The sequence below is a fragment of the Mercenaria mercenaria genome, chromosome 1 (genome assembly GCF_021730395.1).
Source record: "Mercenaria mercenaria strain notata chromosome 1, MADL_Memer_1, whole genome shotgun sequence".
In the NCBI taxonomy this organism is placed as follows: Eukaryota; Metazoa; Mollusca; class Bivalvia; order Venerida; family Veneridae; genus Mercenaria; species Mercenaria mercenaria.
In genome coordinates, this window is record NC_069361.1 from 59,207,447 (window position 1) to 59,234,352 (window position 26,906).

A 26,906-nucleotide genomic window follows, 5' to 3' on the forward strand; every position below is an offset into this window, starting at 1 on the left:
GCGGGGTCAATTTTGACACTGGGGTCATAATTTGAACAACTTTAGTAGAGGTCCACTAGGCAATGCTACATGTCAAATATCTTAGCCCTAGGTCTTCTGGTTTTTGAGAAGAAGATTTTTTAAGATTTTCCTATGTAAAATCAAGTGACCCCTGGGGCGGGGTCAATTTTGACCCCGGGGTCATGATTTGAACAAACTTGGTAGAGGTCCATTAGGCAATGCTTCACACCAAATATCTAAGCTCTAGGGCTATTGGTTTTTGAGAAGAAGATTTTTAAAGTTTTTCCTTTCGGTTGCCATGGCAACCAGTCTCAGTTCTGCATTGAATTCAATTCTTTGAACAATTTTGAAAGGGGGCCACCCAAGGATCATTCCTGTGAAGTTTGGTGTAATTCTGCCTAGTGGTTTTCAAGAAGAAGATTTTTTTAGAAAATGTTGACGGACGGACAACTGATGACGCGGACGACTGACGACGGACGACGGACATTGAGCGGTCACAAAAGCTCACCATGAGCCTTTGGCTCAGGTGAGTTAAAGTCAATAATTGTTTTATTACATGAATAAATGTATAGTCAGTCTTGTTATTACAATTGTATTCTCATTTAATTGGACGATTGAAATTGGAAATATTGCTGCCTATTTTTAGACCAAATCAGGTTGATATTGGCTTTCCAAGCACCTACTTGATCTATTTTTATATCAGTCTAATTATAACCCAAGATAAGTTGATATGATATGTACTCATTACTTTTCGAACCGTTTTCAGCCAATCAGTGAAACAATAGAATACAGTCATGTAATAAAGTGATTTGGTGTATAACACATTACTGGAAACAAGAGGGCCCTGAAGGCCCTGTATTGCTCACTCGGCCTAGTTCTTACACAAGATATCCTAGTATCTACTTTGGCCTAGTTTTCATACAGACATTTTGACCATATTAATTTTATGTAAATCAGGTAGATCATTAACCAAATTTTTCAATGATTTGACCTAGTGACATAGTTTTTGACCTCAGGTCTTGAACCTGACATAGCTTTTATACAGAACATTTGGTTTAAACATATTTATTTATCAAGATATACATGACATATAACATCCATACAATACAAATATCAAGACAAGTGGATTGAATTGAAAGCTGCTAGAGCTTATAGTAATTCTCTCTACAGAACATTTGACAAATATTTCTAATGATCAAGTTGAAAAAGTGGCCTCCAGAGTGTTGACCTAGTGACCTATTTTTTTCTATGGCATCCCAGTTACAAATCTATCCGAAGTTTTAAACAGGCAAACATTCAGACCATGTCTCATGAAGATCAGGTAGAAAATGTGGCCTTTTTGGTGTTAAAAATGTCTTTCCAATTTTGAACTTGACCTAGATTTCGTAGAGACAAACATTCTGACAAAGTTTATAAAGATCAAGCAAAAAATATTGCCTCTGGAGTGTTAACAAGGTTTTTCTATGATTCAATCAAGTGACCTAGATTAAGATTTCAGGTAACTCAGTTTTCAAAGGACTTAAGACTTCCAAGAGACAAAAATTCTGACAGTTTTATGAAGATTAAGTAGTAAATGCAGATTCTACAGTGTGAGCAATAATTTTTTATGATCTGTCCTCCTGACCTAATTTAAGACTTCAGGACACCAAGTTTTGAACTTGTCCTACATTTTATAAAAACAAACATTCCCAGAGATTTTTTTCCCTATAGACAGAAGTCTATGTAAAACTTGAGACCAACAGGACAGGGCCTCTTTTCACCCCAGAGGCATAATTTGAATAATTTTGGTAGAGGAACACTAGGCAAGGCAACATACCAAATATCAAAAGCCTATGCCTTGCAGTTTCAGGCAAGAAGATTTTTTTCCTATACAAGTCCACAAAGGACAGGAACAACAAAGAGAAGAAATTTAACCAAAAAGAAAAAAATTCTTACAAGGTACAGATATGTCAAAATACACCTAAAAATTGGAGGTACCATCCATGTTGTACCACAGAAAAGTGGTCTCGGTTTTTCCCTACCGCCAATAATAAAAAAGTTACTAAAAAATAAGCTATTTATAGTAACGTAAAAGGGAAGTAATTAAAAAAAAAAATATATTGTAAGTGAACAAAAGAAGGATCTGCCAAATAAATCTGTTGACATAAATGAAATTTCAGATCAGTATCTTCATTAGTTATAGAGATATACCCATTTTAATTTGAAATAAAGGGAGGTAATTTGGCATAAAATCAGTCCATAGTTATCTACCCTGATTGGCTCAGTCCAACTAATGACAATAATGAAATTTCAAATAAGTCCTATAAGTACTTACTGATATAAATCCATTTTGATTACAATCAGGGGAGGTAATCAGATATAAAATAACTCTGGAACCTACGATTGGATCTGATTTGTCATGGAAAGTTCAAGAAAGGAACCAAGATCTTGTGGTAATACAAGTTGTTTGCAAGTTTGGTTAAAATCAAATCATAAATGAAGCTGCTATTGTGCAGACAAGGTCAAAATAGCTAATTTTGGCACTTTCAGGGTCCATAAGTCTGGAACCCATTAAGGGATCTGGCCGGTTTAAAAAAGGAACCGAGATCTTATGGTGACGCAAGTTTTGTGCAAGTTTGATTAAATTCAAATCATAAATGAAGCTGCTATTGTGCAGACAAGTTCAAAATAGCTAATTCTGGCCCTTTCACGGGCCATAACTCCGGAACCCATATTGGAATCTGGCCAGTTCAAGAAAGGAACCAAGATCTTATGGTGATACAAGTTGTGTGCCAGTTTGGTAAAAATCAATTTATAAACAAGAGATCACAGAGTGATCTTGGCGCCCACCAATGTGTCATTTTCGAGAATTCCAAATTTTAAGACTTACTGACTAGCTCAAGGTCAAATTTCATTTCCGTACAAAACACTGTGCATGTAGTCAAAATTCGAAACCTGTAGCTTGAGAAATGTGAAAGTAGGTCACTATATCAGTTTCAAGGACAAAGTTCTTTGTACACAAAACTATGCACGTGCATCAAGTTTGAAGGCTGTAGTTTGATAAATTTGAAAGTAGGTCACTAGGTCAATCTTAAGGTCAAAGTTTATTTTGGTACACAAAACTATGCAAGTGGTCCAAATTTGAAGGCTGTAGCTTTAGAAATGTGAAAGTAGGTCACTAGGTCAAAATCAAGGTCAAATTACACTTCAGAATACAAATCTATACATGTGGTCCAAATTTAAGCCTGTATATTCAAAAATGTGAAAGTAGGTCACTAGGTCAATGTCAAGGTCAAAGTTTGCTTCGGTACACAATCCTATGCATGTACGTCTAAATTTGAAGCCTGTACCTACAGAAATGTGAAAGTAGGTCACTAGGTCAATCTTAAGGTCAAAGTTCATTTCGGTATACAAAACTATGCAAGAGGTCCAAATCTGATGGCTGTAGCTCGAGAAATGTGAAAGTAGGTCACTAGGTCAAAATCAAGGTCAAATTTTATTTTGGAACACAGAACTATGCATGTGGTCCAAATTTTAGGCCTGTACCTTCAAAAATGTGAAAGTAGGTCACTAGGTCAATGTAAAGGTCAAAGTTTGTTTCGGTACACAAAATTATGCATGTGGTCCAAATTTGAAGGCTGTAGCTTGAGAAATGTGAAAGTAGGTCACTTGGTCAAAATGAAGGTCAAATTTCATTTCGGAACACAAAGCTTTGCATGTGGTCCAAATTTGAAGGCTGTAGCTTGAGAAATGTGAAAGTAGGTCACTAGGTCAAAATCAAGGTCAAATTTTATTTCGGAACACAGAACTATGCATGTGGTCCAAATCTGAAGCCTGTACCTTCAAAAATGTGAAAGTAGGTCACTAGGTCAATATCAAGGTCAAAGTTTTTTTCAGTGCACAAAACTATGCATGTGGTCCAAATTTGAAGGCTGTAGCTACAGAAATGTGAAAGTAGGTCACTAGGTCAAAATCAAGGTCAACTCATGTCAAGGTTCATCTTGCCACTCAAAACCATACAGGTGGTCCAAACTTGAATGTTGTAGGTTATTGACAAGAAGATTTTAAAAGCTTTTCCCTATATAAGTCTATATGAACCATGTGACCCCCAGGGCGGGCCATAATTGACCCTAGGGGATGATTTGAACAAACTTGGTAGAGAACCACTAGATGATGCTACATTACAAATGCCAAAGCCCTAGGCTTTGTGGTTTGGACAGAAGAATTTTCAAAGTTTTTCCCTATATAAGTCTATGAAAACAATGTGACCCCCGGGGCGGGGCCATATTTGACCCTAGGGGAATAATTTGAACAATCTTAGTAGAAGACCACTAGATAATGTCGCATACAAAATATCAAAGCCCTAGGCCCTGTGTTTTTGAATAAGAGGTTTTTCAAAGTTTTTCCCTATATAAGTCTATATAAACCATGTGACCCCCGGGGCGGGGCCATATAAGACCCCAGGAAAATAATTTGAATCATTTTGGTAGAGGACCACTAGATGATGCTTCATACCAAATATCAAAGCTCTAGGCTCTGTGGTTTTGGACAAGAAGATTTTCAAGTTTTTCCCTATATAAATCTATGTAAATTATAGAAATAAACAAAGGGCCATAACTCACTAAAGAATTGTTGAACCAGTCTGATTTTCAGGGGGACACAACTAGGGTACCAATATATCATTCTGACAAAGTTTGCTCAAAATCCCCCTTGTAGTTTCTGAGGAGATGCGATAACGAAAAATTGTTAACGGAAGGACGGAAGGACGGACGTCGGACCACGGACGCAGAGTGATTTGAATAGCCCACCATCTGATGATGGTGGGCTAATAAAGCTGCTATTGTGCAGACAAGGTCAAAATAGCTAATTTTGGCCCTTTCAGGGGCCATAACTCTGGAACCCATAATGGGATCTGGCCACTTCAAGAAAGGAACCGAGATCTTATGGTGATACAAGTTGTGTGCAAGTTTGGTTAAAATAAAATCATAAATGAAACCACTATCGTGCAGACAAGAAATTGTTGACGCACGCACAGACTGACGACGGACGAAGGGTGATCACAAAAGCTCACCTTGTCACTATGTGACAGGTGAGCTAATAAAAAATGTGGCCCCTAGAGTATTAACAAGATTTTCCTTTGATCTGACCTAGTGCCCATGTTTTTGACCCCAAATGACCCAGATTCAAATTTGCCCTTAAGATCATCAAGATAAACATTCTTACCAAGTTTCATGAAGATAGGGTCATAAATGTGGCCTCTAGAGTGCTAACAAGCTTTTCCTTTACTTTGACTTGGTGACCTAGTTTTTGGCCCAACATGACCCAGAATCAAATCTGGCCTAGAAACCATCAAGGCAAACATTCTGAACAATTCTAATGAGTTTCAAACGTAAAATGTGGTCTCTACAGTGTTAACAAGATTTTCATTTGATCTGGCCTAGTGACCTAGTTTTTGACCCCACATTGCCCAGATTCAAACTTGGACTAAAGATCATCAAGATAAACATTCTGACAATGTTTCACGACAATAGGGTCATAAAAGAGGCCTCTAGAGTGTTTACAAGCTTTTCCTTTAATTTGACTGGGTGACCTAGTTTTTGACCCCACATGTGTCAGCTTCGAACTCGACCTAAAGGTCATCAATACAAACATTCTGACTAATTCTCATAAGTTTCAAACTTAATATGTGGTCTCTAGATTTTCCTTGATCTGGCCTAGTGAAGGGTCATAAATGTGACCTAGTTTTTTACCCCAGATGAACCAATACCAAACTCTCCAAGATTTTGCTGAGGGCAACACTCTGACCAAGTTTCATTAAGACTGGGCCAAAATTGTGACCTATAGAGTGTTTACAGTCAAACTGTTGACGACGATGATGGACGACGACAATGACACAAAAGCTCACCTTGAGCACTTTGTGCTCTGGTGAGCAAAAAAAAAAAATTCTGTTCCATCCTTTCGAAAATCATCAGATTTCACGATTAACTTTCGGCCTGTTAAATCCTTTATCTTGCATGTAGATTAAAATGAATGATCCCACAACAAACTCTTTACCGTAGATACCCATGTATAATGCGCACCAGTGTATAATGCGCACCCCCGATTTTGGAAAAAAAAACATTTTTGTTCAATTTTGAGGTGGATGGAAAATGAAAGTAGAGTTCATCAACACCAGTAATAAATTTTACCTCCGTGTCAGACAGCAACATTGGTCTCACAGTACTATTGAAAAAACAAGCGGGTCGTTGACCCTAAAGTGCTCACCTGTGTACAAGGCTTCAAGTGTGTTTGTATAAGTACAGAGTTCGGTTTCTTCTACGTTAGCCTATATTATATACATGTCACACACACTTTTGAACCTAGGGCAATAATTTGAACAATTATGGCAGACACTATAAATCTGATATCACACGCCAAATATCAAGGTTCTAGCTATTATTGATTCAGAGAAGAAAAGTGGCCACGTCCCCTGGCAGCCATGTTTTTTGACGAATCGGAATAATTTGAACAATCATTATCTTGGTAGAAGGTCACACAGGGACAATTTGTGTAAAATTATTCTAAAATCGGGCTTGCAGTTTCAAACAAGAAGATTTTAAAAGTTTCCACTATATATATATATAGGGAAAAGTGACCACGCCCTATGGAGGCCATGTTTTTTGATGAATCAAAATAATTTGAACAATCTTGGTAGAGGGTCACACAAGGACCATTTGTGTAAAATTGTTTTAAAATCGGGCCAGCAGTTTTTAACAAGAAGATTTTTAAACTTTCCACTATATACATATAGGGAAAAGTGACCACGCCCTCTGGCGGCCAAATTTTTTGACAAATCAACATAATTTGAACAGTCTTGGTAGAGGGTCACACAAGGACCAACTGTGTAAAATTATTCTAAAACAAGAGATCACAGAGTGATCTTGGCGCCCACCAATGTGCCATTTTTGAGTGTTCCAAATTTCAAGACTTATTGACTACCTCAAGGTCAAATTTCATTTCTGTACACAACACTGTGCATGTGGTCCAAATTCAAAAGCTGTAGCTTGAGAAATGTGAAAGTAGGTCACTAGGTCAATGTCAAGGTCAAAGTTTGTTTCGGTACACAATCCTATGCATGTGGTCCAAATTTGAAGCCTGTAGCTACAGAAATGTGAAAGTAGGTCACTAGGTCAATCTTAAGGTCAAAGTTCATTTCAGTACATAAAACTATGCAAGTGATCCAAATTTGAAGGCTGTAGCTTGAGAAATGTAAAAGTAGGTCACTAGGTCAAAATCAAGGTCAAATTCTATTTCGGAATACAAAACTATGCATGTGGTCCAAATTTGAAGCCTGTACCTTCAAAAATGTGAAAGTAGGTCACTAGGTCAATGTAAAGGTCTAAGTTCATTTCGGTACACAAAACTATGCATGTGGTCCAAATTTGAAGGCTATAGCTTGAGAAATGTAAAAGCAGGTCACTAGGTCAAAATCAAGGTCAAATTTTATTTCGGAATACAAAACTATGCATGTGGTCCAAATTTGAAGCCTGTACCTTAAAAATGTGAAAGTAGGTCACTAGGTCAATGTAAAGGTCAAAGTTCATTTCGGTACACAAAACTATGCATGTGGTCCAAATTTGAAGGCTGTAGCTTGAGAAATGTAAAAGTAGGTCACTAGGTCAAAATCATGGTCAAATTTTATTTCGGAATACAAAACTATGCATGTGGTCCAAATTTGAAGCCTGTACCTTAAAAATGTGAAAGTAGGTCACTAGGTCAATGTGAAGGTCAAAGTTTTTTTCGGTATACAAAACTATGCATGTGGTCCAAATTTGAAGGCTGTAGCTTGAGAAATATGGAAGTAGGTCACTAGGTCAAAATCAATGTCAAATTTCATTCTGAAACATGGAACTATGCATATGGTCCAAATTTGACACCTGTACCTTCAAAAATGCGAAAGTAGGTCACTAGGTCAAAATCAAGGTCAAAGATTTTTCCAGTGCACAAAACTATGCATGTGGTCAAAATCTGAAGGCTGTAGCTACATAAATGTGAAAGTAGGTCACTAGGTCAAAATCAAGGTCAACTCATGTCAAAATTCATCTTGCCACTCAAAAATCTACATGTTGTCCAAATTTGAAGGCTGTAGCTACAGAAATGTGAAAGTAGGTCACTAGGTCAAAATCAAGGTCAACTCATGTCAAGGTTCATCTTGCCACTCAAAAATATACATGTGGTCCAAATTTGAATGCTGTAGTTATTGACAAGAACATTTTAAAAGCTTTTCCCTATATAAGTCTATATGAACCATGTGACCCCTGGGGCGGGGCCATTTTTGACCCTAGGGCGATAATTTGAACAAACTTGGTAGAGAACCACTAGATGATGCTACATTACAAGTATCAAAGCCTTAGGCTTTGTGGTTTGGACAAGAAGATTTTCAAAGTTTTTCCTTATGTAAGTCTATGTAAACCATGACCCCAGGGCGGGGCCATATTTGACCCTAGGGGTATAATATGAACAATCTTAGTTGAAGACCACTAGATGATGTCACATACAAAATATCAACGCTCTAGGCCCTGTGGTTTTGGACAAGGGGTTATTCAAAGTTTTTCCCTATATAAGTCATTATAAACTATGTGACCCCCAGGGCGGGGCCATATCTGACCCCAGAGAAATAATTTGAATCATCTTGGTAGAGGACCACTAGATGATGCTTCAAACCAAATATCAAAGCCCTAGGCTCTGTGGTTTTGGATAAGAAGGTTTTCTAAGATTTTCCCTATATAAATCTATGTAAAATATAGAAATAAACAAAGGGCCATAACTCACTCATAAATTGTTGAACCACTCTGATTTTCAGGGGGACACAACTAGGGTACAAATACATCATTCTGACAAAGTTTGGTCAAAATCCCCTTAGTAGTTTCTGAGGAGATGCGATAACGAGAAATTGTTAACGGACGGACGGACGGAAGGACGGACGGACGGACCACGGACGCAGAGTGATTTTAATAGCCCACCATCTCATGATGGTGGGCTAATCAGGCTAGCAGTTTCACACAAGAAGATTTTTTAAGTTTCCACTATATACATATAGGGAAAAGTGACTACGCCCTCTGGCGGCCATGTTTTCTTACGAATCAAAATAATTTGAAAAATCTTGGTAGAGGGTCACACAAGGACCATTTGTCTAAAATTATTCTAAAATCCGGCCAGCAGTTTCATACAAGAAGACTTTTAAAGTTTCCACTATATACATATAGGGAAAAGTGACCACGCCCTCCAGCAACCATGTTTTTTGACGAATCGGTATAATTTGAATAATCTTGGTAGAGGGTGACATAAGGACCATTTGCGTGAAATTTTTTCAAGATCAGACCATCGGTTTAGGAGGAGATGTCGTTTGAAGTTTTTTCTATTTTTAGCTCTGGCAGCCCCTATGTGCAACCAAGCGGAACCAGTTGAACAACTTTGGTACAGGACCACCAAAGGAACATCATGGTCATGTTTCATCAAAATCCATTCACTGGTTTTGGAAAAGATGTCGTTTAAACACCAATGTTGAAGACGGACGAACGACTTGACATACGAACGGAGGCACGCACGACGGAGGACAAAAAAAAAATCCAAAAAAATAATTGTAAGTCCACATAAAAATCCTTACCAGGTAGAGATAGGTCAAAATACACCTTAAAATTGGATGTAACATGCATGTTGTACTACAGAAAAGGTCTCGATTTTTCCCTACGACTAGTAATGAAAAAGTTACGATATAAGCTATTTATAGTAACAACAAAGGGAAGGAATTCAAAAGAAGGGACCTGCGCATGACACTCCGTTTCATGATGGTGTACAATTGTGCCTAGTAAGATCAAAATCCCTCCATGCATGAAGAAGAAATGCTCCGGACAAAGTCATTCTTGTATCTGACCTTTGGCCTCTAAGTGTGACCTTGACCTGAGACCTAGGGACCTGGTTCTTGCGCATGACACTCTGTCTCATGATGGTGAACAATTGTGCCAAGTAACATCAAAATCCCTCAATGCAAGAAGAAGATATACTCCGTACAAAGTCATTCTTGAATTTGATTTTTGACCTCTAAGTGTAACTTTGACCTTAGACCTAGGGACCTGGTTCTTGTGCATGACACTCCGACTCATGATGTTGAACATTTGTGCCAAATTACATCAAATCCCTCAATGCATAAAGAAGATATGCTCCGGACAAAGTCTGTGGACACGGCCTGCCCGGGCGTATAAAAAGACATGAACTTCTCAATTCAAACCAACCGATAACAAAAGGTGTGATCCTTTGCTTTACGACGATTAAAAGTAAAAAGGGGGCCATGAAGGCCCTGTATCGCTCACCTGACCTATTGACCTAAAGATCATCAAGATAGTTTCATTAAGATATGGTCATAAATGCGGCCTCTGAAGTGTTAACTAGCTTTTCCTTTGATTTGACCCAGTGACCTAGTTTTTGACCCCACATGACCCAGATTCAAACTCGACCTAAAGATCATTAAGATTAACATTCTGACTAAGTTTCATGAAGATATAGTCATAAATGTGGCCTCTAGAGTGTTAACAAGCTTTTCCTTTGATCTGACCCGGTGACCTAGTTTTTGACCCCACTTGACCCAGATTTGATCTTGACCTATAGATCATCAAGATTAACATTCTGACCAAGTTTCATTAAGATATGGTCATAAATGTGGCCTCTAGAGTGTTAACTAGCTTTTCCTTTGATTTGACCTTGTGACCCTACATGACCCATATTCAAACTGGACTTTGAGATCATGATGAGTAACATTCTGACCAAGATTCATAAAGATACAATCATAAATGTGGCCTCTACAGTGTTAACAAGCTTTTCCTTTGACCTGGTGACCTAGTTTTTGATCCCAGATGACCCAATATCAAACTCGTCCAAGATTTTATTGAGGGTAATATTCTGACCAAGCTTCATTAAGATTGGGCCAAAATTGTGACCTCTAGAGTGTTAACAAGCTTTTCCTTTGATTTGACCTGGTGACCTAATTTTTGACCCCAGATGACCCAATATTGAACTTGTCCAAGATTTTATTGAGGGTAACATTCTGACCAAGTTTCTTCAAGACTTGGCCAAAATTGTGACCTCCAGAGTGTTAACAAGCTTTTCCTTTGATTTGACCTGGTGACCTAGTTTTTGACCCCAGATGACCCAATATCGAACTCGTCCAAGATTTTATTGAGGGTAACATTCTGACCAAGTTTCATTGAGATTAGGCCAAAATTGTGACCTCTAGAGTGTTAACAGTCAAATTGTTGATAACGACAGACGGACGACGGCGGACACAGGGCGATCACAAAAGCTCACCTTGAGCACTTTGTGCTCAGGTGAGCTAAAAAGGATTTCAATGACCGTGTCTCCCACAGAGAGTTATCGTATTCTATTTCTGCTTCTCAAGGCTAACTTCATGAGCCTAAACTAAGTAGGAACAAGCAAATTCGATGAATTGGTATCCCCCGCCGAAAGGGTTTGTGGTGAGGAATGGCAAAAAGATATATCCGTCAAAAAGTTGAGGATGTTAATAAGAAGCAAATAATTTCATTAGTCAAAATCAATTTAACAGAAAACAAATGTTTAATTAAAGAGTACATAATAAATGTATGATACTTTGATCCTGACTAAAGAATTTATTTTGAATGGGATATGCTTACTGTAATAAGCTTAGCTTTTAAAATTAAATGCAGTTAATTGAAATGTGAGCTTGAAGTTTAACGAAATATTGTCTTCGAGTGGTTTGGCACTAGGTGTTGCTGGTTAACATTTGAACTTATAAGAACAGATGTTCTTAAGAGAACACAGGTAAGATATCTTGAACATGGCTGAGGGCAAGGTTTGTGCAGTCACAACTTAACATGTTGAAGGTTTGAACATTTAAAAAAAAAAAGTAATGGAAATATATTATATGTATATAGATATATGTATATATTTATTTTTTTAGGGGGTGGGGGTGCAGGGGAACGGGAGAGGAAACAAAATTTAACATGCTGATTATAACTATTGATTGAAAATTAAAAATGAACAAGAGGATCATGATGGTCCTGAATCGCTCACCTCTTCCCACATGACCCAGTTTTGAGTATGACGTCGTTTTTTCTATTATTTGACATAGTGACCTAGTTTTGAACTTGACCTAGGTATTATCAAGATAAAAATTCTGACCAATTTTCATGAAGATCCATTGAAAAATATGGTCTCTAGAGAGGTAACAAGGTTTTTCTATTATCTGACCTATTGACCTAGTTTTCGAAGGTACATGACCCTGTTTTGAACTTTACCTAGATATCATCAAGTTGAACATTCTCACTAATTTTCATGAAGATCTCATGAAAAATATGGCCTCTAGAGAGGTCACAAGGTTTTTCTATTTTTATACCTACTGGCCTAGTTTTTGACCGCACGTGACCCGGTTTCGAAACTGACCTAGATATCATCAAGGTGAACATTCTCACCAATTTTCATGAAGATCCACTGAAAAATATGGCCTCTAGAGAGGTCAAAAGATTTTAATAATTTTAGACCTACTGACCTAGTTTTTTACCGCAATTGACCCAGTTTCACACTTGACCTAGATATCATCAAGATGAACATTCAAACCAACTTTCGTACAGATCCCATGAAAAGTATGGCCTCTAGAGAGGTCACAAGGTTTTTTTTATTATTTGACCTACTGACCTAGTTTTTTAAGGCACGTGACCCAGTTTCAAACTTGACCTAGATATCATCAAGGTGAACATTCTGACCACTTTTCATGAAGATCCATTCATAAGTATGGCCTCTAGAGAGGTCACAAGGTTTTTCTATTTTTAGACCTACTGGCCTAGTTTTTGACCGCAGTTGACCCAGTTTCAAACTTGACCTAGATATCATCAAGATGAACATTCAGACCAATTTTCATACGGATCCCATGAAAAATATGGCCTTTAGAGAGGTCTCAAGGTTTTTCTATTATTTGACCTACTGACCTAGTTTTTGATGGCACGTGACCCAGTTTCAAACTCGACCTAGATATCATCAAGGTGAACGTTCTGACCAATTTTCATGAAGATCTTGTGAAATATATGGCCTCTAGAGAGGTCACAAGGTTTTTCTATTTTTAGACCTACTGACCTAGTTTTTGACGGCACGTGACCCAGTTTCGAACTTGACCTAGATATCATCAAGATGAACATTCTGACCAATTTTCATGAAGATCTTGTGAAATATATGGCCTCTAGAGAGGTCACAAAGTTTTTCTATTTTTAGACCTACTGACCTAGTTTTTGACGGCACGTGACCCAGTTTCGAACTTGACCTAGATATCATCAAGATGAATATTCTGACCAACTTTCATAAAGATCCCATGAAAAATGTGACCTCTAGAGTGGTCACAAGCAAAAGTTTACGGACGCACGGACGGACACCGCGCGATCACAAAAGCTCACCTTGTCACTTTGTGACAGGTGAGCTAAAAAAAAAAAAAAAAACGGCAAAATGGTGAAGTTGGTGGGGGGGGGGGGGACAGAGGATGCATGATCAGTGGTGGGCATGACTGGGTGGAGAAGTGAGATGGGGGAATGGTACAACTTGGAAGGTTTGAAAAAAATCTAAAATAAGAAATGAATTTTTTTTTTTTTTAGGGAATTGGGGGGGGTGGGTAGGGGGGGAGGGGGTGACAAAGGCAAGTGGGTGACCAGGTTTGGGTGCGCAACTTCACATATTTATAATAAATGTTAACAGAAAGGAATGAAAGAAATTTAATGAAATTCTGTCAAATGGTAAGTCTGTTATGTACAAATATGTGGATTTTTAGACAATTAAAGGGCAATAACTCTGAAGTTACAAAAGAAATCCTTACAAAATTGTCTGTGCACAACCACATTATAGTGCTCTAAATTCTGTTAAAGTTTCATTAGTTCTAGGTCAAATATATCAAAAGTTATGATGCAGAAATTGCCATATCTATAGATCTATAGTACCCTATATAATTAACACTAGAAACTTCTAAGGGCCATAACTCTGGTGTTACTTGGGCAATCTGTCTGAAACTTGATGGGCCCCATAACCTCATAGTGGTGAACATGTATAAGAAGTTTGTTTGAAAACAAGAGGGCCATGAAGGCCCTGTATCGCTCACCTGACCTATTGACCTGAAGATCAACAAGATTAACATTCTGACCAAGTTTCATTAAGATATGGTCATAAATGTGGCCTCTAAAGTGTTAACTAGCTATTCCTTTGATTTGACCCCGTGACCTAGTTTCTGACCCGACATGACCCAGATTCGAACTTGACCTAAAGATCATCAAGATTAACATTCTGACTAAGTTTCATGAAGATACAGTCATAAATGTGGCCTCTAGAGTGTTAACAAGCTTTTCCTTTGATTTGATCCCGTGACCTAGTTTTTGACCCAACATGACCCAGATTCGAACTCGACCTAAAGATCATCAAGTTTAACATTCTGACTAAGTTTCATGAAGATACAGTCATAAATGTGGCCTCTAGAATGTTAACAAGCTTTTCCTTTGATTTGACCCCGTGACCTAGTTTTTGACCCAACATGACCCAGATTTGAATCTGACCTAAAGATCATCAAGTTTAACATTCTGACTAAGTTTCATGAAGATATAGTCATAAATGTGGCCTCTAGAGTGTTAACAAGCTTTTCCTTTGATTTAACCTAGTGACCTAGTTTTTGATCCAGCTGACCCAGATTTAAACTTGACCTAAAGATCACCAAGATAAACATTCTGACCAAGTTTCATTAAGATACGGTCATAAATGTTGCCTCTACAGTGTTAATTAGCTTTTCCTTTGATTTGACCGGGTGACCTAGTTTTTGATCCTACATGACCCAGATTCGAAACTGACCTTAGGATCATCAAGTTTAACATTCTGACCAAGTTTCATGAAGATATAGTCATAAATGCGGCATCTACATTGTTAAAAAGCTTTTCCTTTGATTTGACCTGGTGACCTAGATTTTGACCCAGATGACCCAATATCAAACTCGTCCAAGACTTTATTAAGGATAACACTATGACCAAGTTTCATTAATATTGGGTCAAAACTGTGACCTCTAGAGTGTTAACAAGCTTTTCCTTTGATCTGACCTGGTGACCTAGATTTTGACCCAGATGACCCAATATCAAACTCGTCCAAGATTTTATTGAGGGTAACATTCTGACCAAGTTTCATTAAGATTGGGCCAAAATTCTGACCTCTAGAGTGTTAACAAGCTTTTCCTTTGATTTGACCTGGTGACCTAGTTTTTGACCCCAGATGACCCAATATCGAACTCGTCCAAGATTTTATCGAGGGTAACATTCTGACTAAGTTTCATAAAGATTGGGCCAAAAATGTGACCTCTAGAGTGTTAACAGTCAAATTGTTGACGACGGACGGACGGACGGACGGACGGACGGACGGACGACGACGGACGCCGGACACAGGGTGATCACTAAAGCTCACCTTTGAGCACTTTGTGCTCAGGTGAGCTAAAAATCTAAAAAAAGGAAATTTTTGTTGTTTTTTTTTTTGTTTGTTGTTTTTTTTTTTTTTTGGGGGGGGGGGGGGGGGGGGGGGGGGAGGTGTCGGGGGATAGAGGGGAGGTGTGTGACCAAGGTAAGGGGGTGACCAGGTGTGGGTACACAACTTCACATGTTTACAATAAGTGTTCATGGAAAAGAATGAAAGAAATTCAATGAAATTCTACCAAATGGTAGACTCTAAATTTACATATACATCCGAATGAAATTGTGTGTACACAACCACATTATGGTGATCTAAATTCTGTTTAAGTTTCATAGTTCTTAGTCAAATATATCAAAAGTTATGATGCAGAAATTGCTATATTTATAGTACCCTATATAGTTAACACTAGAAACTTCTAAGGGCCATAACTCTGGTGTTACTTGGGCAATCTGACTGAAACTTGATGGGTCCCAAGAACTCATAGTGGTGAACATGTATATGAAGTTTTAAATAGATATTCCCAACCATTTCCTAGATATGGCTCCGGACGGAAAGAGGGAAGGATGGAAAGACGGACGGAAGGACGGACGACACCAAAACTATATCCCTCCGACTTTCGTCGGGGGATAAAAAAATGAAAACGGCAAGAAAACACTAAAATTACCCTCTGAAACAATACCTATAGCTGTAGCTAATAATCTGACTTGCGATTGAACTATGCCAGCAATGCGGCAGCCATTTTGTTTCAATAAAATTCATATCGGAAAATTATAAGCAGGATATGGAATATAATATTATCCTGCCTCGAAGTTTCATTAAGATTTGGCCAAAATTGTGACCTCCAGAGTGTTAACAAGCTTTTCCTTTGATTTGACCTGGTGACCTAGTTTTTGACCCCAGATGACCTGATATCGAACTCGTCCAAGATTTTATTGAGGATAACATTCTGACCAAGTTTCATTAAGATTAGGCCAAAATTGTGACCTCTAGAGTGTTAACAGTCAAATTGTTGACGACGACGGACGGACGAAAACAGACACAGGGCGATCACAAAAGCTAACCTTGAGCACTTTGTGCTCAGGTGAGCTAAAAAGGATTTCAATGACCGTGTCTCCCATAGAGAGTTATCGTATTCTATTTCTGCTTCTCAATGCTAACTTCACGAGCCTAAACTAAGTAGGAAAATGAAAACGGCAAGAAAACACTAAAATTACCCTCTGAAACGATATCTATAGCTGGAGCTAATAATCTGACTTGCGATTGAACTATGCCAGCAATGCGGCAGCCATTTTGTTTCAATAAAATTCATATTGGAAAATTATAAGCAGGATAATTATGGAATATAATATTATCCTGCCTCCACGTCACGTCTCTATTGAACAATAGAAATGCAAGAAGTTTGTAGAAGGTGAGATAAAAAGTAATATTAACTTTGTTTGAAATACCCTATTTGTCTGAAAATTCAGTACTTGATATTCAAATGTAGGCCAAACCAAATGCATTTACTTGTTACATTTTGAGTAAATCATTGGCATTTTTCTTTACTTTGATCGCCTTTCATTGAAATCTGAGAGGCATAAGATCAAGTGCTGTTCAGTGTTGTTTAATTAACAGTGTTTTGCACCTAACAATATGATTTGCACCCCATTTGTATCTACTGTGTCCCTTTTAAGTTTCCTCAACCAATTAGTGGAATTAACAACAGGGTACAATGTCATCACCCTCGCAAAATACAATCTCAATGCATAAATATATATTGACACCTCTATCACAACCATGGAAGCCATTTTCACACATATTTATAATGAAAGTGGGTTTGAGAAAATAAATTTACAAACACTTTGTTTCATTTAGCGTTTATTCATATGTCATAATTTAATAAAAAAAATTGTAATATTTCAATATTTGTTGCCATTCCCATTTATAAGTGATTTATAAGGTTGTAAGACATTTGCCCTCCAATGAAAAAATGTATTACCAGACATTTGCCCCCCCCCCCCCCCCCCCCCAGTTGAAATGGCAGATAGGACATTTGCCCCCCACTTCTTATTTTTAGAATGGACATTTGCCCCCCACTATTTTTGTCCTATGTGCCAGTTAGATATACTGTGTTTTATGTTGTTTTATTATCAAAATTACTCTAAAAGGCAATTTTCAGATAAAAGAAACTATTTTATCGATAAAAATTTAATGAATATGTTAATTACATTCAGATGTTAAGGTAAATAATAGCTAACTATTGAGTTATAAAAGTGCTAGTAACAATGTTATAATTTATAAATTTGAGCAATGTTTTTAACACTCTAACTTGTTAATTTCGCAATTATCTATTAGAAAGATGTAAGAAACAAACACATTTTTATCTGCAATATGATAATTATCTTCTACTAAGTTCCTAAAAAAATACTTGGGGACAAAAATATTGGGGGGCAAGCGTCCGTTTCAGAAATAAGCACTGGGGGGCAAATGTCCTATCTACCATTTCAACTGGGGGGCAAATGTCCAGCAGTCCATTTTTTTTATTGGGGGGCAAACATCCGGATCCCATTTATACAGGTAATGTTTCAGTTGTGTCTTGATTATACAGCTTGTATGCAGATACTAGCAGAAATAATGTATCACAGGACTGACAAACTCTGTTCTTAAAACTTTAAGGGGCAATCAGTATTTGCCTGTCAAGTTTCCAGTAGTTCTTAGATAAGATGACACTTAATTGCCAGGAGTAATCGTTCATCAAAATTGAAAACTGCTCAAACACATTATAACAAACCAAGGCTATGTGTCAGACTAGTAGATCCAGAATTGAACATGCAAGTTATAATCCCATAATGCTGAACTGCAGCTATTTCTCCAGCAACAAAAACAATCCTGATGAATAATGCCCCATTCCAGTATAATTTGCCTCATTCCAGTAAGACCTGCACTTATAGGAAACACCCAATTACTGCCCCATCTTACAATTTTCTCATCAGAAAATGCCCCCATTCCAGTAAGGGGTGCACTACATTTCGTCGAAACACGTTTGGTCGAACAGACAAATGGACGAAAAGACATTATGCCTAATGGGCATTATGCAGAATGCGACAATTAGTCGATAAAATCAACAGGCCACGACACTTGGTCGAAAATAAATTATTATTGATAAGTACTCAAATTAAACAATCAGTAAACGCCTAAAGTGGTTGTTTGCTGTTGATTCCCTAAAGTCCTTTTTATTAGAAAGAATATTAGACGAATTATGTTCACAAACGAGAAATCATAATCCGGTCTTGGATTTTCTAAAGGGAATAAGCTTTAACATCAAATATTGACTTATGGTGTATCTAGACAATGTTATTTAAATGGAATTTCAAGTGCTGCTGTCATCAATTGTAATGTAACATGTGATTTTTTAACTCTCTTCGATTAGAGTTGAGGTAAAGTTATGATGAATAAATATTTGATGATGAATCAAGCTGAGTCTACTTTAATCAAGTTGAAAACTGAAAACTGTAAACATATGGGCAAAGTGGGTAAGTTAAATTCGACTAAATTCGACCAAATTCGACGAAAATTCTGTTAAATATACATTCGACATAAAGTCCTATGAGACCAACTGTACACTCGACTAATTGCCCTTTCTGTCTAATGTCTTTTCGATCAAATGTCTTTCGACGAAAAGTCATGGAAGCTCCAGTAAGACCTAGTTTGAGTACATTCTACCTATCAGAAAATGCCCTTATTAATTTTGGGAAATGGAAGGGAAATATAATGTAAATATAAGAAATGAATTTTTTTTTTCGGTGTTCATGCGAAATGAATGACAGAATGGGATCGGCAAATGAAACATGATGGATTTGCAGATCCTATTTTGTCGTTCATTTCGCATGAACACCAAAAAAAAATTCATTTCTTAATTTGTCGCATAAATGACATGAACAAGAGGGTCATTGGCCCTGAAGCGCTCACCTGTGTACAAAGCTTCAAGTGTCTTTGTATAACGTAATGGTACAACAGTGCTCCAGATAAGGTGCGTACATGCGTATTTTGACGCTCAAGAAATACTGGAATACGCTCATAATTTAAGATCCTTGCGTACAATTTACGCCTGTTCTTCAGAGTTTACGTAAAACATGAAAACATGCAAGCGTACTTCTAATTTCTGAACAGCTGATTTTTACTCCCGCTACTATATTGGACTGCTCCGCCGACTAATTAAATGAAAATAATTCGTTACTAGAGCTATCACTGAAGGGGATGAATGTACCCCCCCGCATGCACTGACACAGTACATTGCAATTTGACGCACACAAGGCTGCATAATTATGTGGACTGTAAGTATAAAGACTCTATGTATATAGTATAGTAACAAAATCAAAGTCCCATAACTTTGCAGAATATTTATCTAAAAGAACGTAACATGCACCATGCACAAGTAAAGTTGGTACTTGTGTGAAGTTTCATTAAATTGTGTGCAAGGGTTCGAGAGATTAGGTGCGCACAAGACTGCATATGCAGACTGTATGTATATAGTATATTAACAAGAAACAAAGTCCCATAACTGTGCAGATTTTTTTTCTGAAAGAATCTAACATGCACCGTGCACAAGTAGGGTTACTACTGATCACTTGTGTTAAGTTTCAATAAATTGTGTGCATGAGTTCAGGAGATTATGCGCGTACAAGATTGCATATGCAGACTGTATGTATATAGTGTGTGAAATATGTAAACCAGTCTTAGGTCGCAGAGACGCTTATAAAATTTTGCAAGCATCTGCGTGTTGTTTATCGAAGATTATCCCGGGCAGGTATGGCTTCAAATCTGAAACAACGAAAGACCCAGAAGCATTTCAAGACTGAAAAGCTGATGTCTGCAAAGGCTGCTGTCCAACCTATTTGATAATGTATTTAAAAGTAAAAGGACTCATTTATCAGTATCTAAATCTACAACTGGAAGTTAGAAGTCATCATTCCCGTGATTAAAAATACTCAATACGGACCACTGAAATGTGCAATCTGAGAAGCCAACAATGTTGATAACGTATGGGCCAATGAAGGTGCCATAAATATTAAAAAGTCTGCCATTGACAGACATAATACAAGCAACGTAAATAATAATAGTGATCATATTTCTGAGCTCCGGATAACCAGCTTATTTGCGTAAATACGCTGTAAAAATAAGTAAATATCCAGTTAAAATCGAAATTTAGCATACAAGAAAACAGAACAAGAGGGCCATGAAGGCCCTGTATCGCTCACCTGACCTATCGACCTAAAGACCATCAAGATTAACATTCTGACCAAGTTTCATTAAGATATGGTATAAGTGTAAACTAGCTTTTCTTTTAATTTGACCTAGTGACCTATTTTTTGACCCGACATGACCCAGATTCAAATTGGACCTTGAAATCATCAAGATTACCATTCTGATCAAGTTTCATTAAGATACAGTCATAAATGAGGCCTCTACAGTGTTAACAAGCTTTACCTTTGATTTGACTTGGTGACCTAGTTTTTGACCTGACATGACCCAGGTTCGACCTTGACCTAAAGATCAACAAGATTAAAATTCTGACTAAGTTTCATAAAGATACAGTCATAAACGTGGCCTCCAGAGTGTTAACAAGCTTTTCCTTTGATTTGACCTAGTGACCTAGTTTTTGACCCCACCTGACACAGATTCAAACTTGACCTATACAGCCTCAAGACGAACATTCTGACCAAGTTTCATTAAGATATGGTCATAAATGTGGCCACTACAGTGTAAACTAGCTTTTCCTTTGATTTGACCTTGTGACCTAGTTTTTGAACCCAGATGACCCAATATCAAATTCGTCTAAGACTTTATTGAGGGTAACATTCTGACCAAGTTTCATTAAGATTGGGCTCAAATTGTGACCTCTAGAGTGTTAACAAGCTTTTTTTTTTTTATTTGACCTGGTGACCTAGTTTTTGATCCCAGATGACTCAATATCGAACTTGTCCAAGATTTTATTGAGGGTTACATTCTGACCAAGTTTCATTAAGATTGGGCCAAAAATGTATTCTCTAGAGTGTTAACAAGCTTTTCCTTTGATTTTACCTCGTGACCTAGTTTTTAACCCCAGATGACCCAATATCGAACTTGTCCAAGATTTTATTGAGGGTAACGTTCTGACCAAGTTCCATTAAGATTGGGCCAAAACTATGACCTCTAAAGTGTTAACAAGCTTTTCCTTTGATTTGACCTGGTGATCTAGTTTTTGATCCAAGATGACCCGATATCTAATTCATCCAAGATTTAATTGAGGGTAACATTCTGACCAAGTTTCATTAAGATTGGCTCAAATTTGTGACCTCTAGAGTGTTAACAGTCAAATTGTTGACGCCGACGCCAACGACGGACGACGGACACAGGATGATCATAAAAGCTTACCTTTGAGCACTTCGTACTCAGGTGAGCTTAAAAGTCCCGATACGCAAAACTTCCACAACCGTGCTTGAGAGGCCAAATATTTGTATATGAGCCGAATAATAACATTACTTCGCGATGTTTAACTAGGTGCTTATTCAAAATTATACTAGAATAAAGTGTCTGCTGAGATTTTGTGAAAATGGCGTCGCGGGGTAGAAAAAATCAACATCAAAATATACACAGAATAATGTCATTCTTAGCTTCTTCACCACCGCTAGCAGTTCGACCAAAGGAGAAGTAAGTGTAAATTACATACTTAACGATATTTTTACACAGTGTGTAACCGATAGCAGCGTTATTGTGCATAAAAGCGTCAATGATATTGTATTGTAAGTAAATTTCGACAGTGCACAGACTCACTGCCACAGAAACCTGGGCATATTCAGGCAATCATGTTAGCAAAAAGACATTTAATAAATGGAAATAGTTTAATCAAAGAGGAAAATGACCAGATCAGACTACGTTTGCAAAGTATGTGATTTTCGTAAAATTGGGTATCCTGAATTTCAGCTGGGCAAAATCAATTTTCGATACCCATATATTTTGCTGAAATTGGGTATTTTCCTAAAAGCAACATAAAAGTTCTCACCGGTCTCAGTGTAAATATCTATGACCATCTAGCAGCATACTGTAAAATCATATAATTTCATGGGCATAAAATTTTGTGGTTTTGGTCAAAACTGCTATTTCATGGGAATATGAATTCGTGGAATTCAAATTTTGAACATGAAATGAATGGGAATTTTACTTGTTTGTTGGGACTTATGACAGACGGACGGACAGACGACAATGGACACGGGGCGATCACAGAAGGTTGGGTATTTACCAAATTGATGCAAAAAGTTATCTGGAGCTCTGTACTTCCAAAGACTTCTAACATATTGTCTAAAATTTTCTTATTATCAATAATAGTTATAATGAAAAAAAAATTGCTAAAACTCAATGGTTTCATTTCACCCTTAAACCTCTATTTACGCCAGACTTTTTTCATATTTTCTAATTTACTACCACACTTTCAAAACTGGGGGTAATTACTCCTAGGGTCAAAAAATTATCTGGAGCACTGTTCAAGTACAGACTTAGGTATATACATGTCAGATACATTTCTGAACCTTGGGCAATAATTTGAACAATTATGGTAGACAGTACAGGTCTGATATCACACGCCAACACGCCAAAATTAATATCAAGGCTGAGAAGATTTTCAAAGTTTCTTATATAGAAACCTATAGTTAGTACATGTCACACACAGGGATGTGGCCATTTTTGACCTTAGAGCAATAACCTGGACAATTATGGTAGAGAGTCAAACCCTTGTATCACATGCTCTAGTGAAAAAGATTTTTCAAGTCTGATAGCTGAAAACCTTTTTTAACAAAACAAGAGCTGTCTCCGTAGGATGACACATGCCCCCCGATGGCACTTTGAATGAATAGTTATGGCCGATGTTAGAGTTTAGGACCTTTGACCTACGGAGCTGGGTCTTGCACGCGACACATCGTCTTACTGTGTCACACATTCATGCATAGTTATTTTAAAATCCATGCATGAATGACAAAGTTATGGACCGGACATGCCCATCAATGCGCTATCATGAAAAATGACCTTTAACGTCTAAGTGTGACCTTGACCTTTGAGCTACGGACCTGGGTCTTGCGTATGACACGTTGTCTTACTGTGGTACACATTCATGCCAAGTTATTTGAAAATCCATCCATCGATGACAAAGATATGGACCGGACACGCCCATCAATGCACTATCCTTTAACATCTAAGTGTGACCTTGACCTTTGAGCTACGAACCTGGGTCTTGCGCATGACACGTCGTCTTACTGTGGTACACATTTATGCCAGGTTATTTGAAAATCCATCCATCGATGACAAAGATATGGACCGGACACGCCCATCAATGCACTATCCTTTAACGTCTAAGTGTGACCTTGACCTTTGAGCTACGGACCTGGATCTTGCGCACTGCACGTCATCTTACTGTGGTACACATTCATGCCAAGTTATTTGAAAATCCATCCATCGATGACAAAGATATGGACCGGGCACGCCCATCAATGCACTATCCTTTAACGTCTAAGTGTGACCTTGACCTTTGAGCTACGGACCTGGGTCTTGCGCACTGCACGTCGTCATACTGTGGTACACATTCATGCCAAGTTATTTGAAAATCCATCCATCGATGACCAAGATATGGACCGGACACGCCCATCAATGCACTATCCTTTAACGTCTAAGTGTGACCTTGACCTTTGAGCTACGGACCTGGGTCTTGCGCACTGCACGTCGTCTTACTGTGGTACACATTCACGCCAAGTTATTTGAAAATCCATCCATCGATGACAAAGATATGGACCGGACACGAAAATTGCGGACAGACCGACAGACCAACAGACTGTTCAAAAACTATATGCCTCCCTTCGGGGGCATAAAAAGACCCATATGTTCAATGAACCGGAACCATTTGAACAACTTTTAAAGAGGACTACCAAGAGATCATTTGTGTAAAGTTTCATCAAAATCCATTCAGTGGTTTTGGAGGAGATGTTGTTTAAAAAAATTGTTGATGAAAAGTGACCACGTAGCTAGGTCACACAATGACCATTTGTGTTAAATTATTTTAAAATCGGGCTAGCAGTTTCACACAAAAAGGTTTTTAAAGTTTCCACTATATACATAAAATATTATAGGGAAAAGTGACCACACCCTCTGGCGGCCATGTTTTTTGACAAATGAAACTAATTTGAACAATCTTGGTGGAGGGTCACACAAGGACCATTTTGTTTAAAATGATTTTAAAATCGGGCCAGTAGTTTCACTCAAGATTTTTTACATTTCCACTATATACAAATAGCGAAAAGTGACCACTACCTCTGGCAGCCATGTTTTTTGACAAATGAAACTAATTTGAGCAATCTTGGTAGAGGGTGACACAAGGACCATTTGTCTGAAATTATTTCAAAATCGGACCATCGGTTGAAATAGGCGGAGATGTCGTTTGAAGATTTTTTAATTTTTAGCTCTGGCGGCCCCAATGTGTAACCAAGTTGAACCGTTTGAATCACTTTAGTAGAGGATTATCCAAGGAATATCCATGCCAAGTTTCATAAAATGTCATTAAAAACACAATTATTGTTGATGACGGACGGACGACTTGACGGACGAACACAGCCTGATCACAATAGCTCACCATGAGCACTTTGTGCTCAGGTGAGCTAAAAATAGACACCATGCTTGAGTGACCATATATCATGCTGCTATTATGACGTTCCTAACATCAAGTCTCTAAATGCCTTTGGTCACTCACAAAGGCATTGTAAGTCTTGAAATAGTTAAAAAAGAATTTTTTCAAGTTTTCAGATTTGATAGATAACAGAATGTTCTTCATAAATATAATTTTTTTAGCTAAATTTTGATTTTTGTCACTATCACAGGTTTTGTGATGGAACAGCCCATTTATTTTTGGGGAAAAACAATAACAAACAACTATAATTCAACGACAATTAGTGAGGGGCAACTTATCCGCTATCCTCAGCATTTACCACAGTATTGTTTTGAGTTCTTGATGCATAAAGTTGATCTATAGTGCAATCCAATTCACCAAAGTTGATGATATAATGACATAGTAGCCTCCCTCCCTACTATCAATATTCATTTAGAGGAGCACTGTGGCTTTTGTATTCAAATATCAATGAATTGCAATGTAATGTTACCTGATCCTCTCCTTGTAAGGGACGGTTCACCAAGCTCCACAAAAAATTCTTCATTTTTCTCATATTCTTCATCATCATAGATTCGAATGCTGATGTATTTTCTGAAAGTAAAAAAAAAAAATTGTATTATGATAACTAAACTTCATCATTTTGTGCTACACTTGTTTACAGCAGATAAACTGCAATATCTGAGTTGACATCACTCCCATCATAGAGAACTAATAATTACATAAATACCTTGCAACACAAACATGTGACACTGTGCAAGGTAATGATGTACAGGTGTAACAAGAGCGCTATCACTGAAAGTGATTAAAACCCGAAGAAAATGCTCTTAAATGTAGAAAGTAAAATGTTGATTATGACTGAGACCTTGACCTTGGACCAAATGACCTGTGTAATGCACTCTGCAATGTTGCCTTTATGATAATAAGTGATACTAGTTTTATTAGGGTACCAGGGGTCTTCCTCTAGGCCACCCTTGAAGGACTGGGTCGGTAGGACGGTAATTTCTTCTTTTTTTTTCAACTTGAATCAGTGAAAGAATCGTCATTATCAGCCTGTTGCTCTTTAAACATTAACATCCTTTCTTTTTGGAAGCTGAACACATCAATGAACAAGAGATCACAGAGTGATCTTGGCGCCCACCAATGTGCCATTTTTGAGTGTTCAACATTTCAAGACTTATTGACTAGCTCAAGGTCAAATTTCATTTCCATACACAACACTGTGCATGTGGTCCAAATTCGAAAGCTGTAGCTTGAGAAATGTTAAAGTAGGTCACTAGATCAATTTCAAGGACAAAGTTCTTTGTACACAAAACTATGCATGTGCATGAAGTCTGAAGGCTGAAGTTCAAATTTAAAGCCTGTACCTTCAAAACTGTGAAAGTAGGTCACTAGGTCAATGTCAAGGTCAAAGTTTGTTTTGGTACACAATTCTATGCATGTGGTCTAAATTTGAAGCCTGTAGCTACAGAAATGTGAAAGTTGGGCACTAGGTCAATCTTAAGGTCAAAGTTCATTTCGGTACACAAAACTATGCACGTGGTCCAAATTTGAAGGCTGTAGCTCGAGAAATGTGAAAGTAGGCCACTAGGTCAAAATCAAGGTCAAATTTTATTTCGGAACACAGAACTATGCAAGTGGTCCAAATTTGAAGCCTGTACCTTCAAAAATGTGAAAGTAGGTCAATGTCAAGGTCAAAGTTTTTTTCAGTGCACAAAACTATGCATGTGGTCCAAATTTGAAGGTTGCAGCTACAGAAATGTGAAAATAGGTCACTAGG

At 37.7% G+C, this 26,906-nt stretch overlaps 1 protein-coding gene across 3 annotated transcripts in view; it reads right to left on the reverse strand.

Annotated features, from left to right (window-relative positions):
• Window positions 1-26,906, reverse strand: part of LOC123536394 (sodium/calcium exchanger 1-like) — a 412,525-nt gene that overhangs the window by 258,405 nt on the left and 127,214 nt on the right. For all 3 annotated transcript variants that reach the window (XM_045319573.2, XM_045319564.2, XM_045319556.2), the window contains exon 2: window positions 25,620-25,720. In XM_045319573.2, the coding sequence (XP_045175508.1) occupies window positions 25,620-25,720 (101 nt within the window). The remainder of the gene's footprint in view (window positions 1-25,619; window positions 25,721-26,906) is intronic.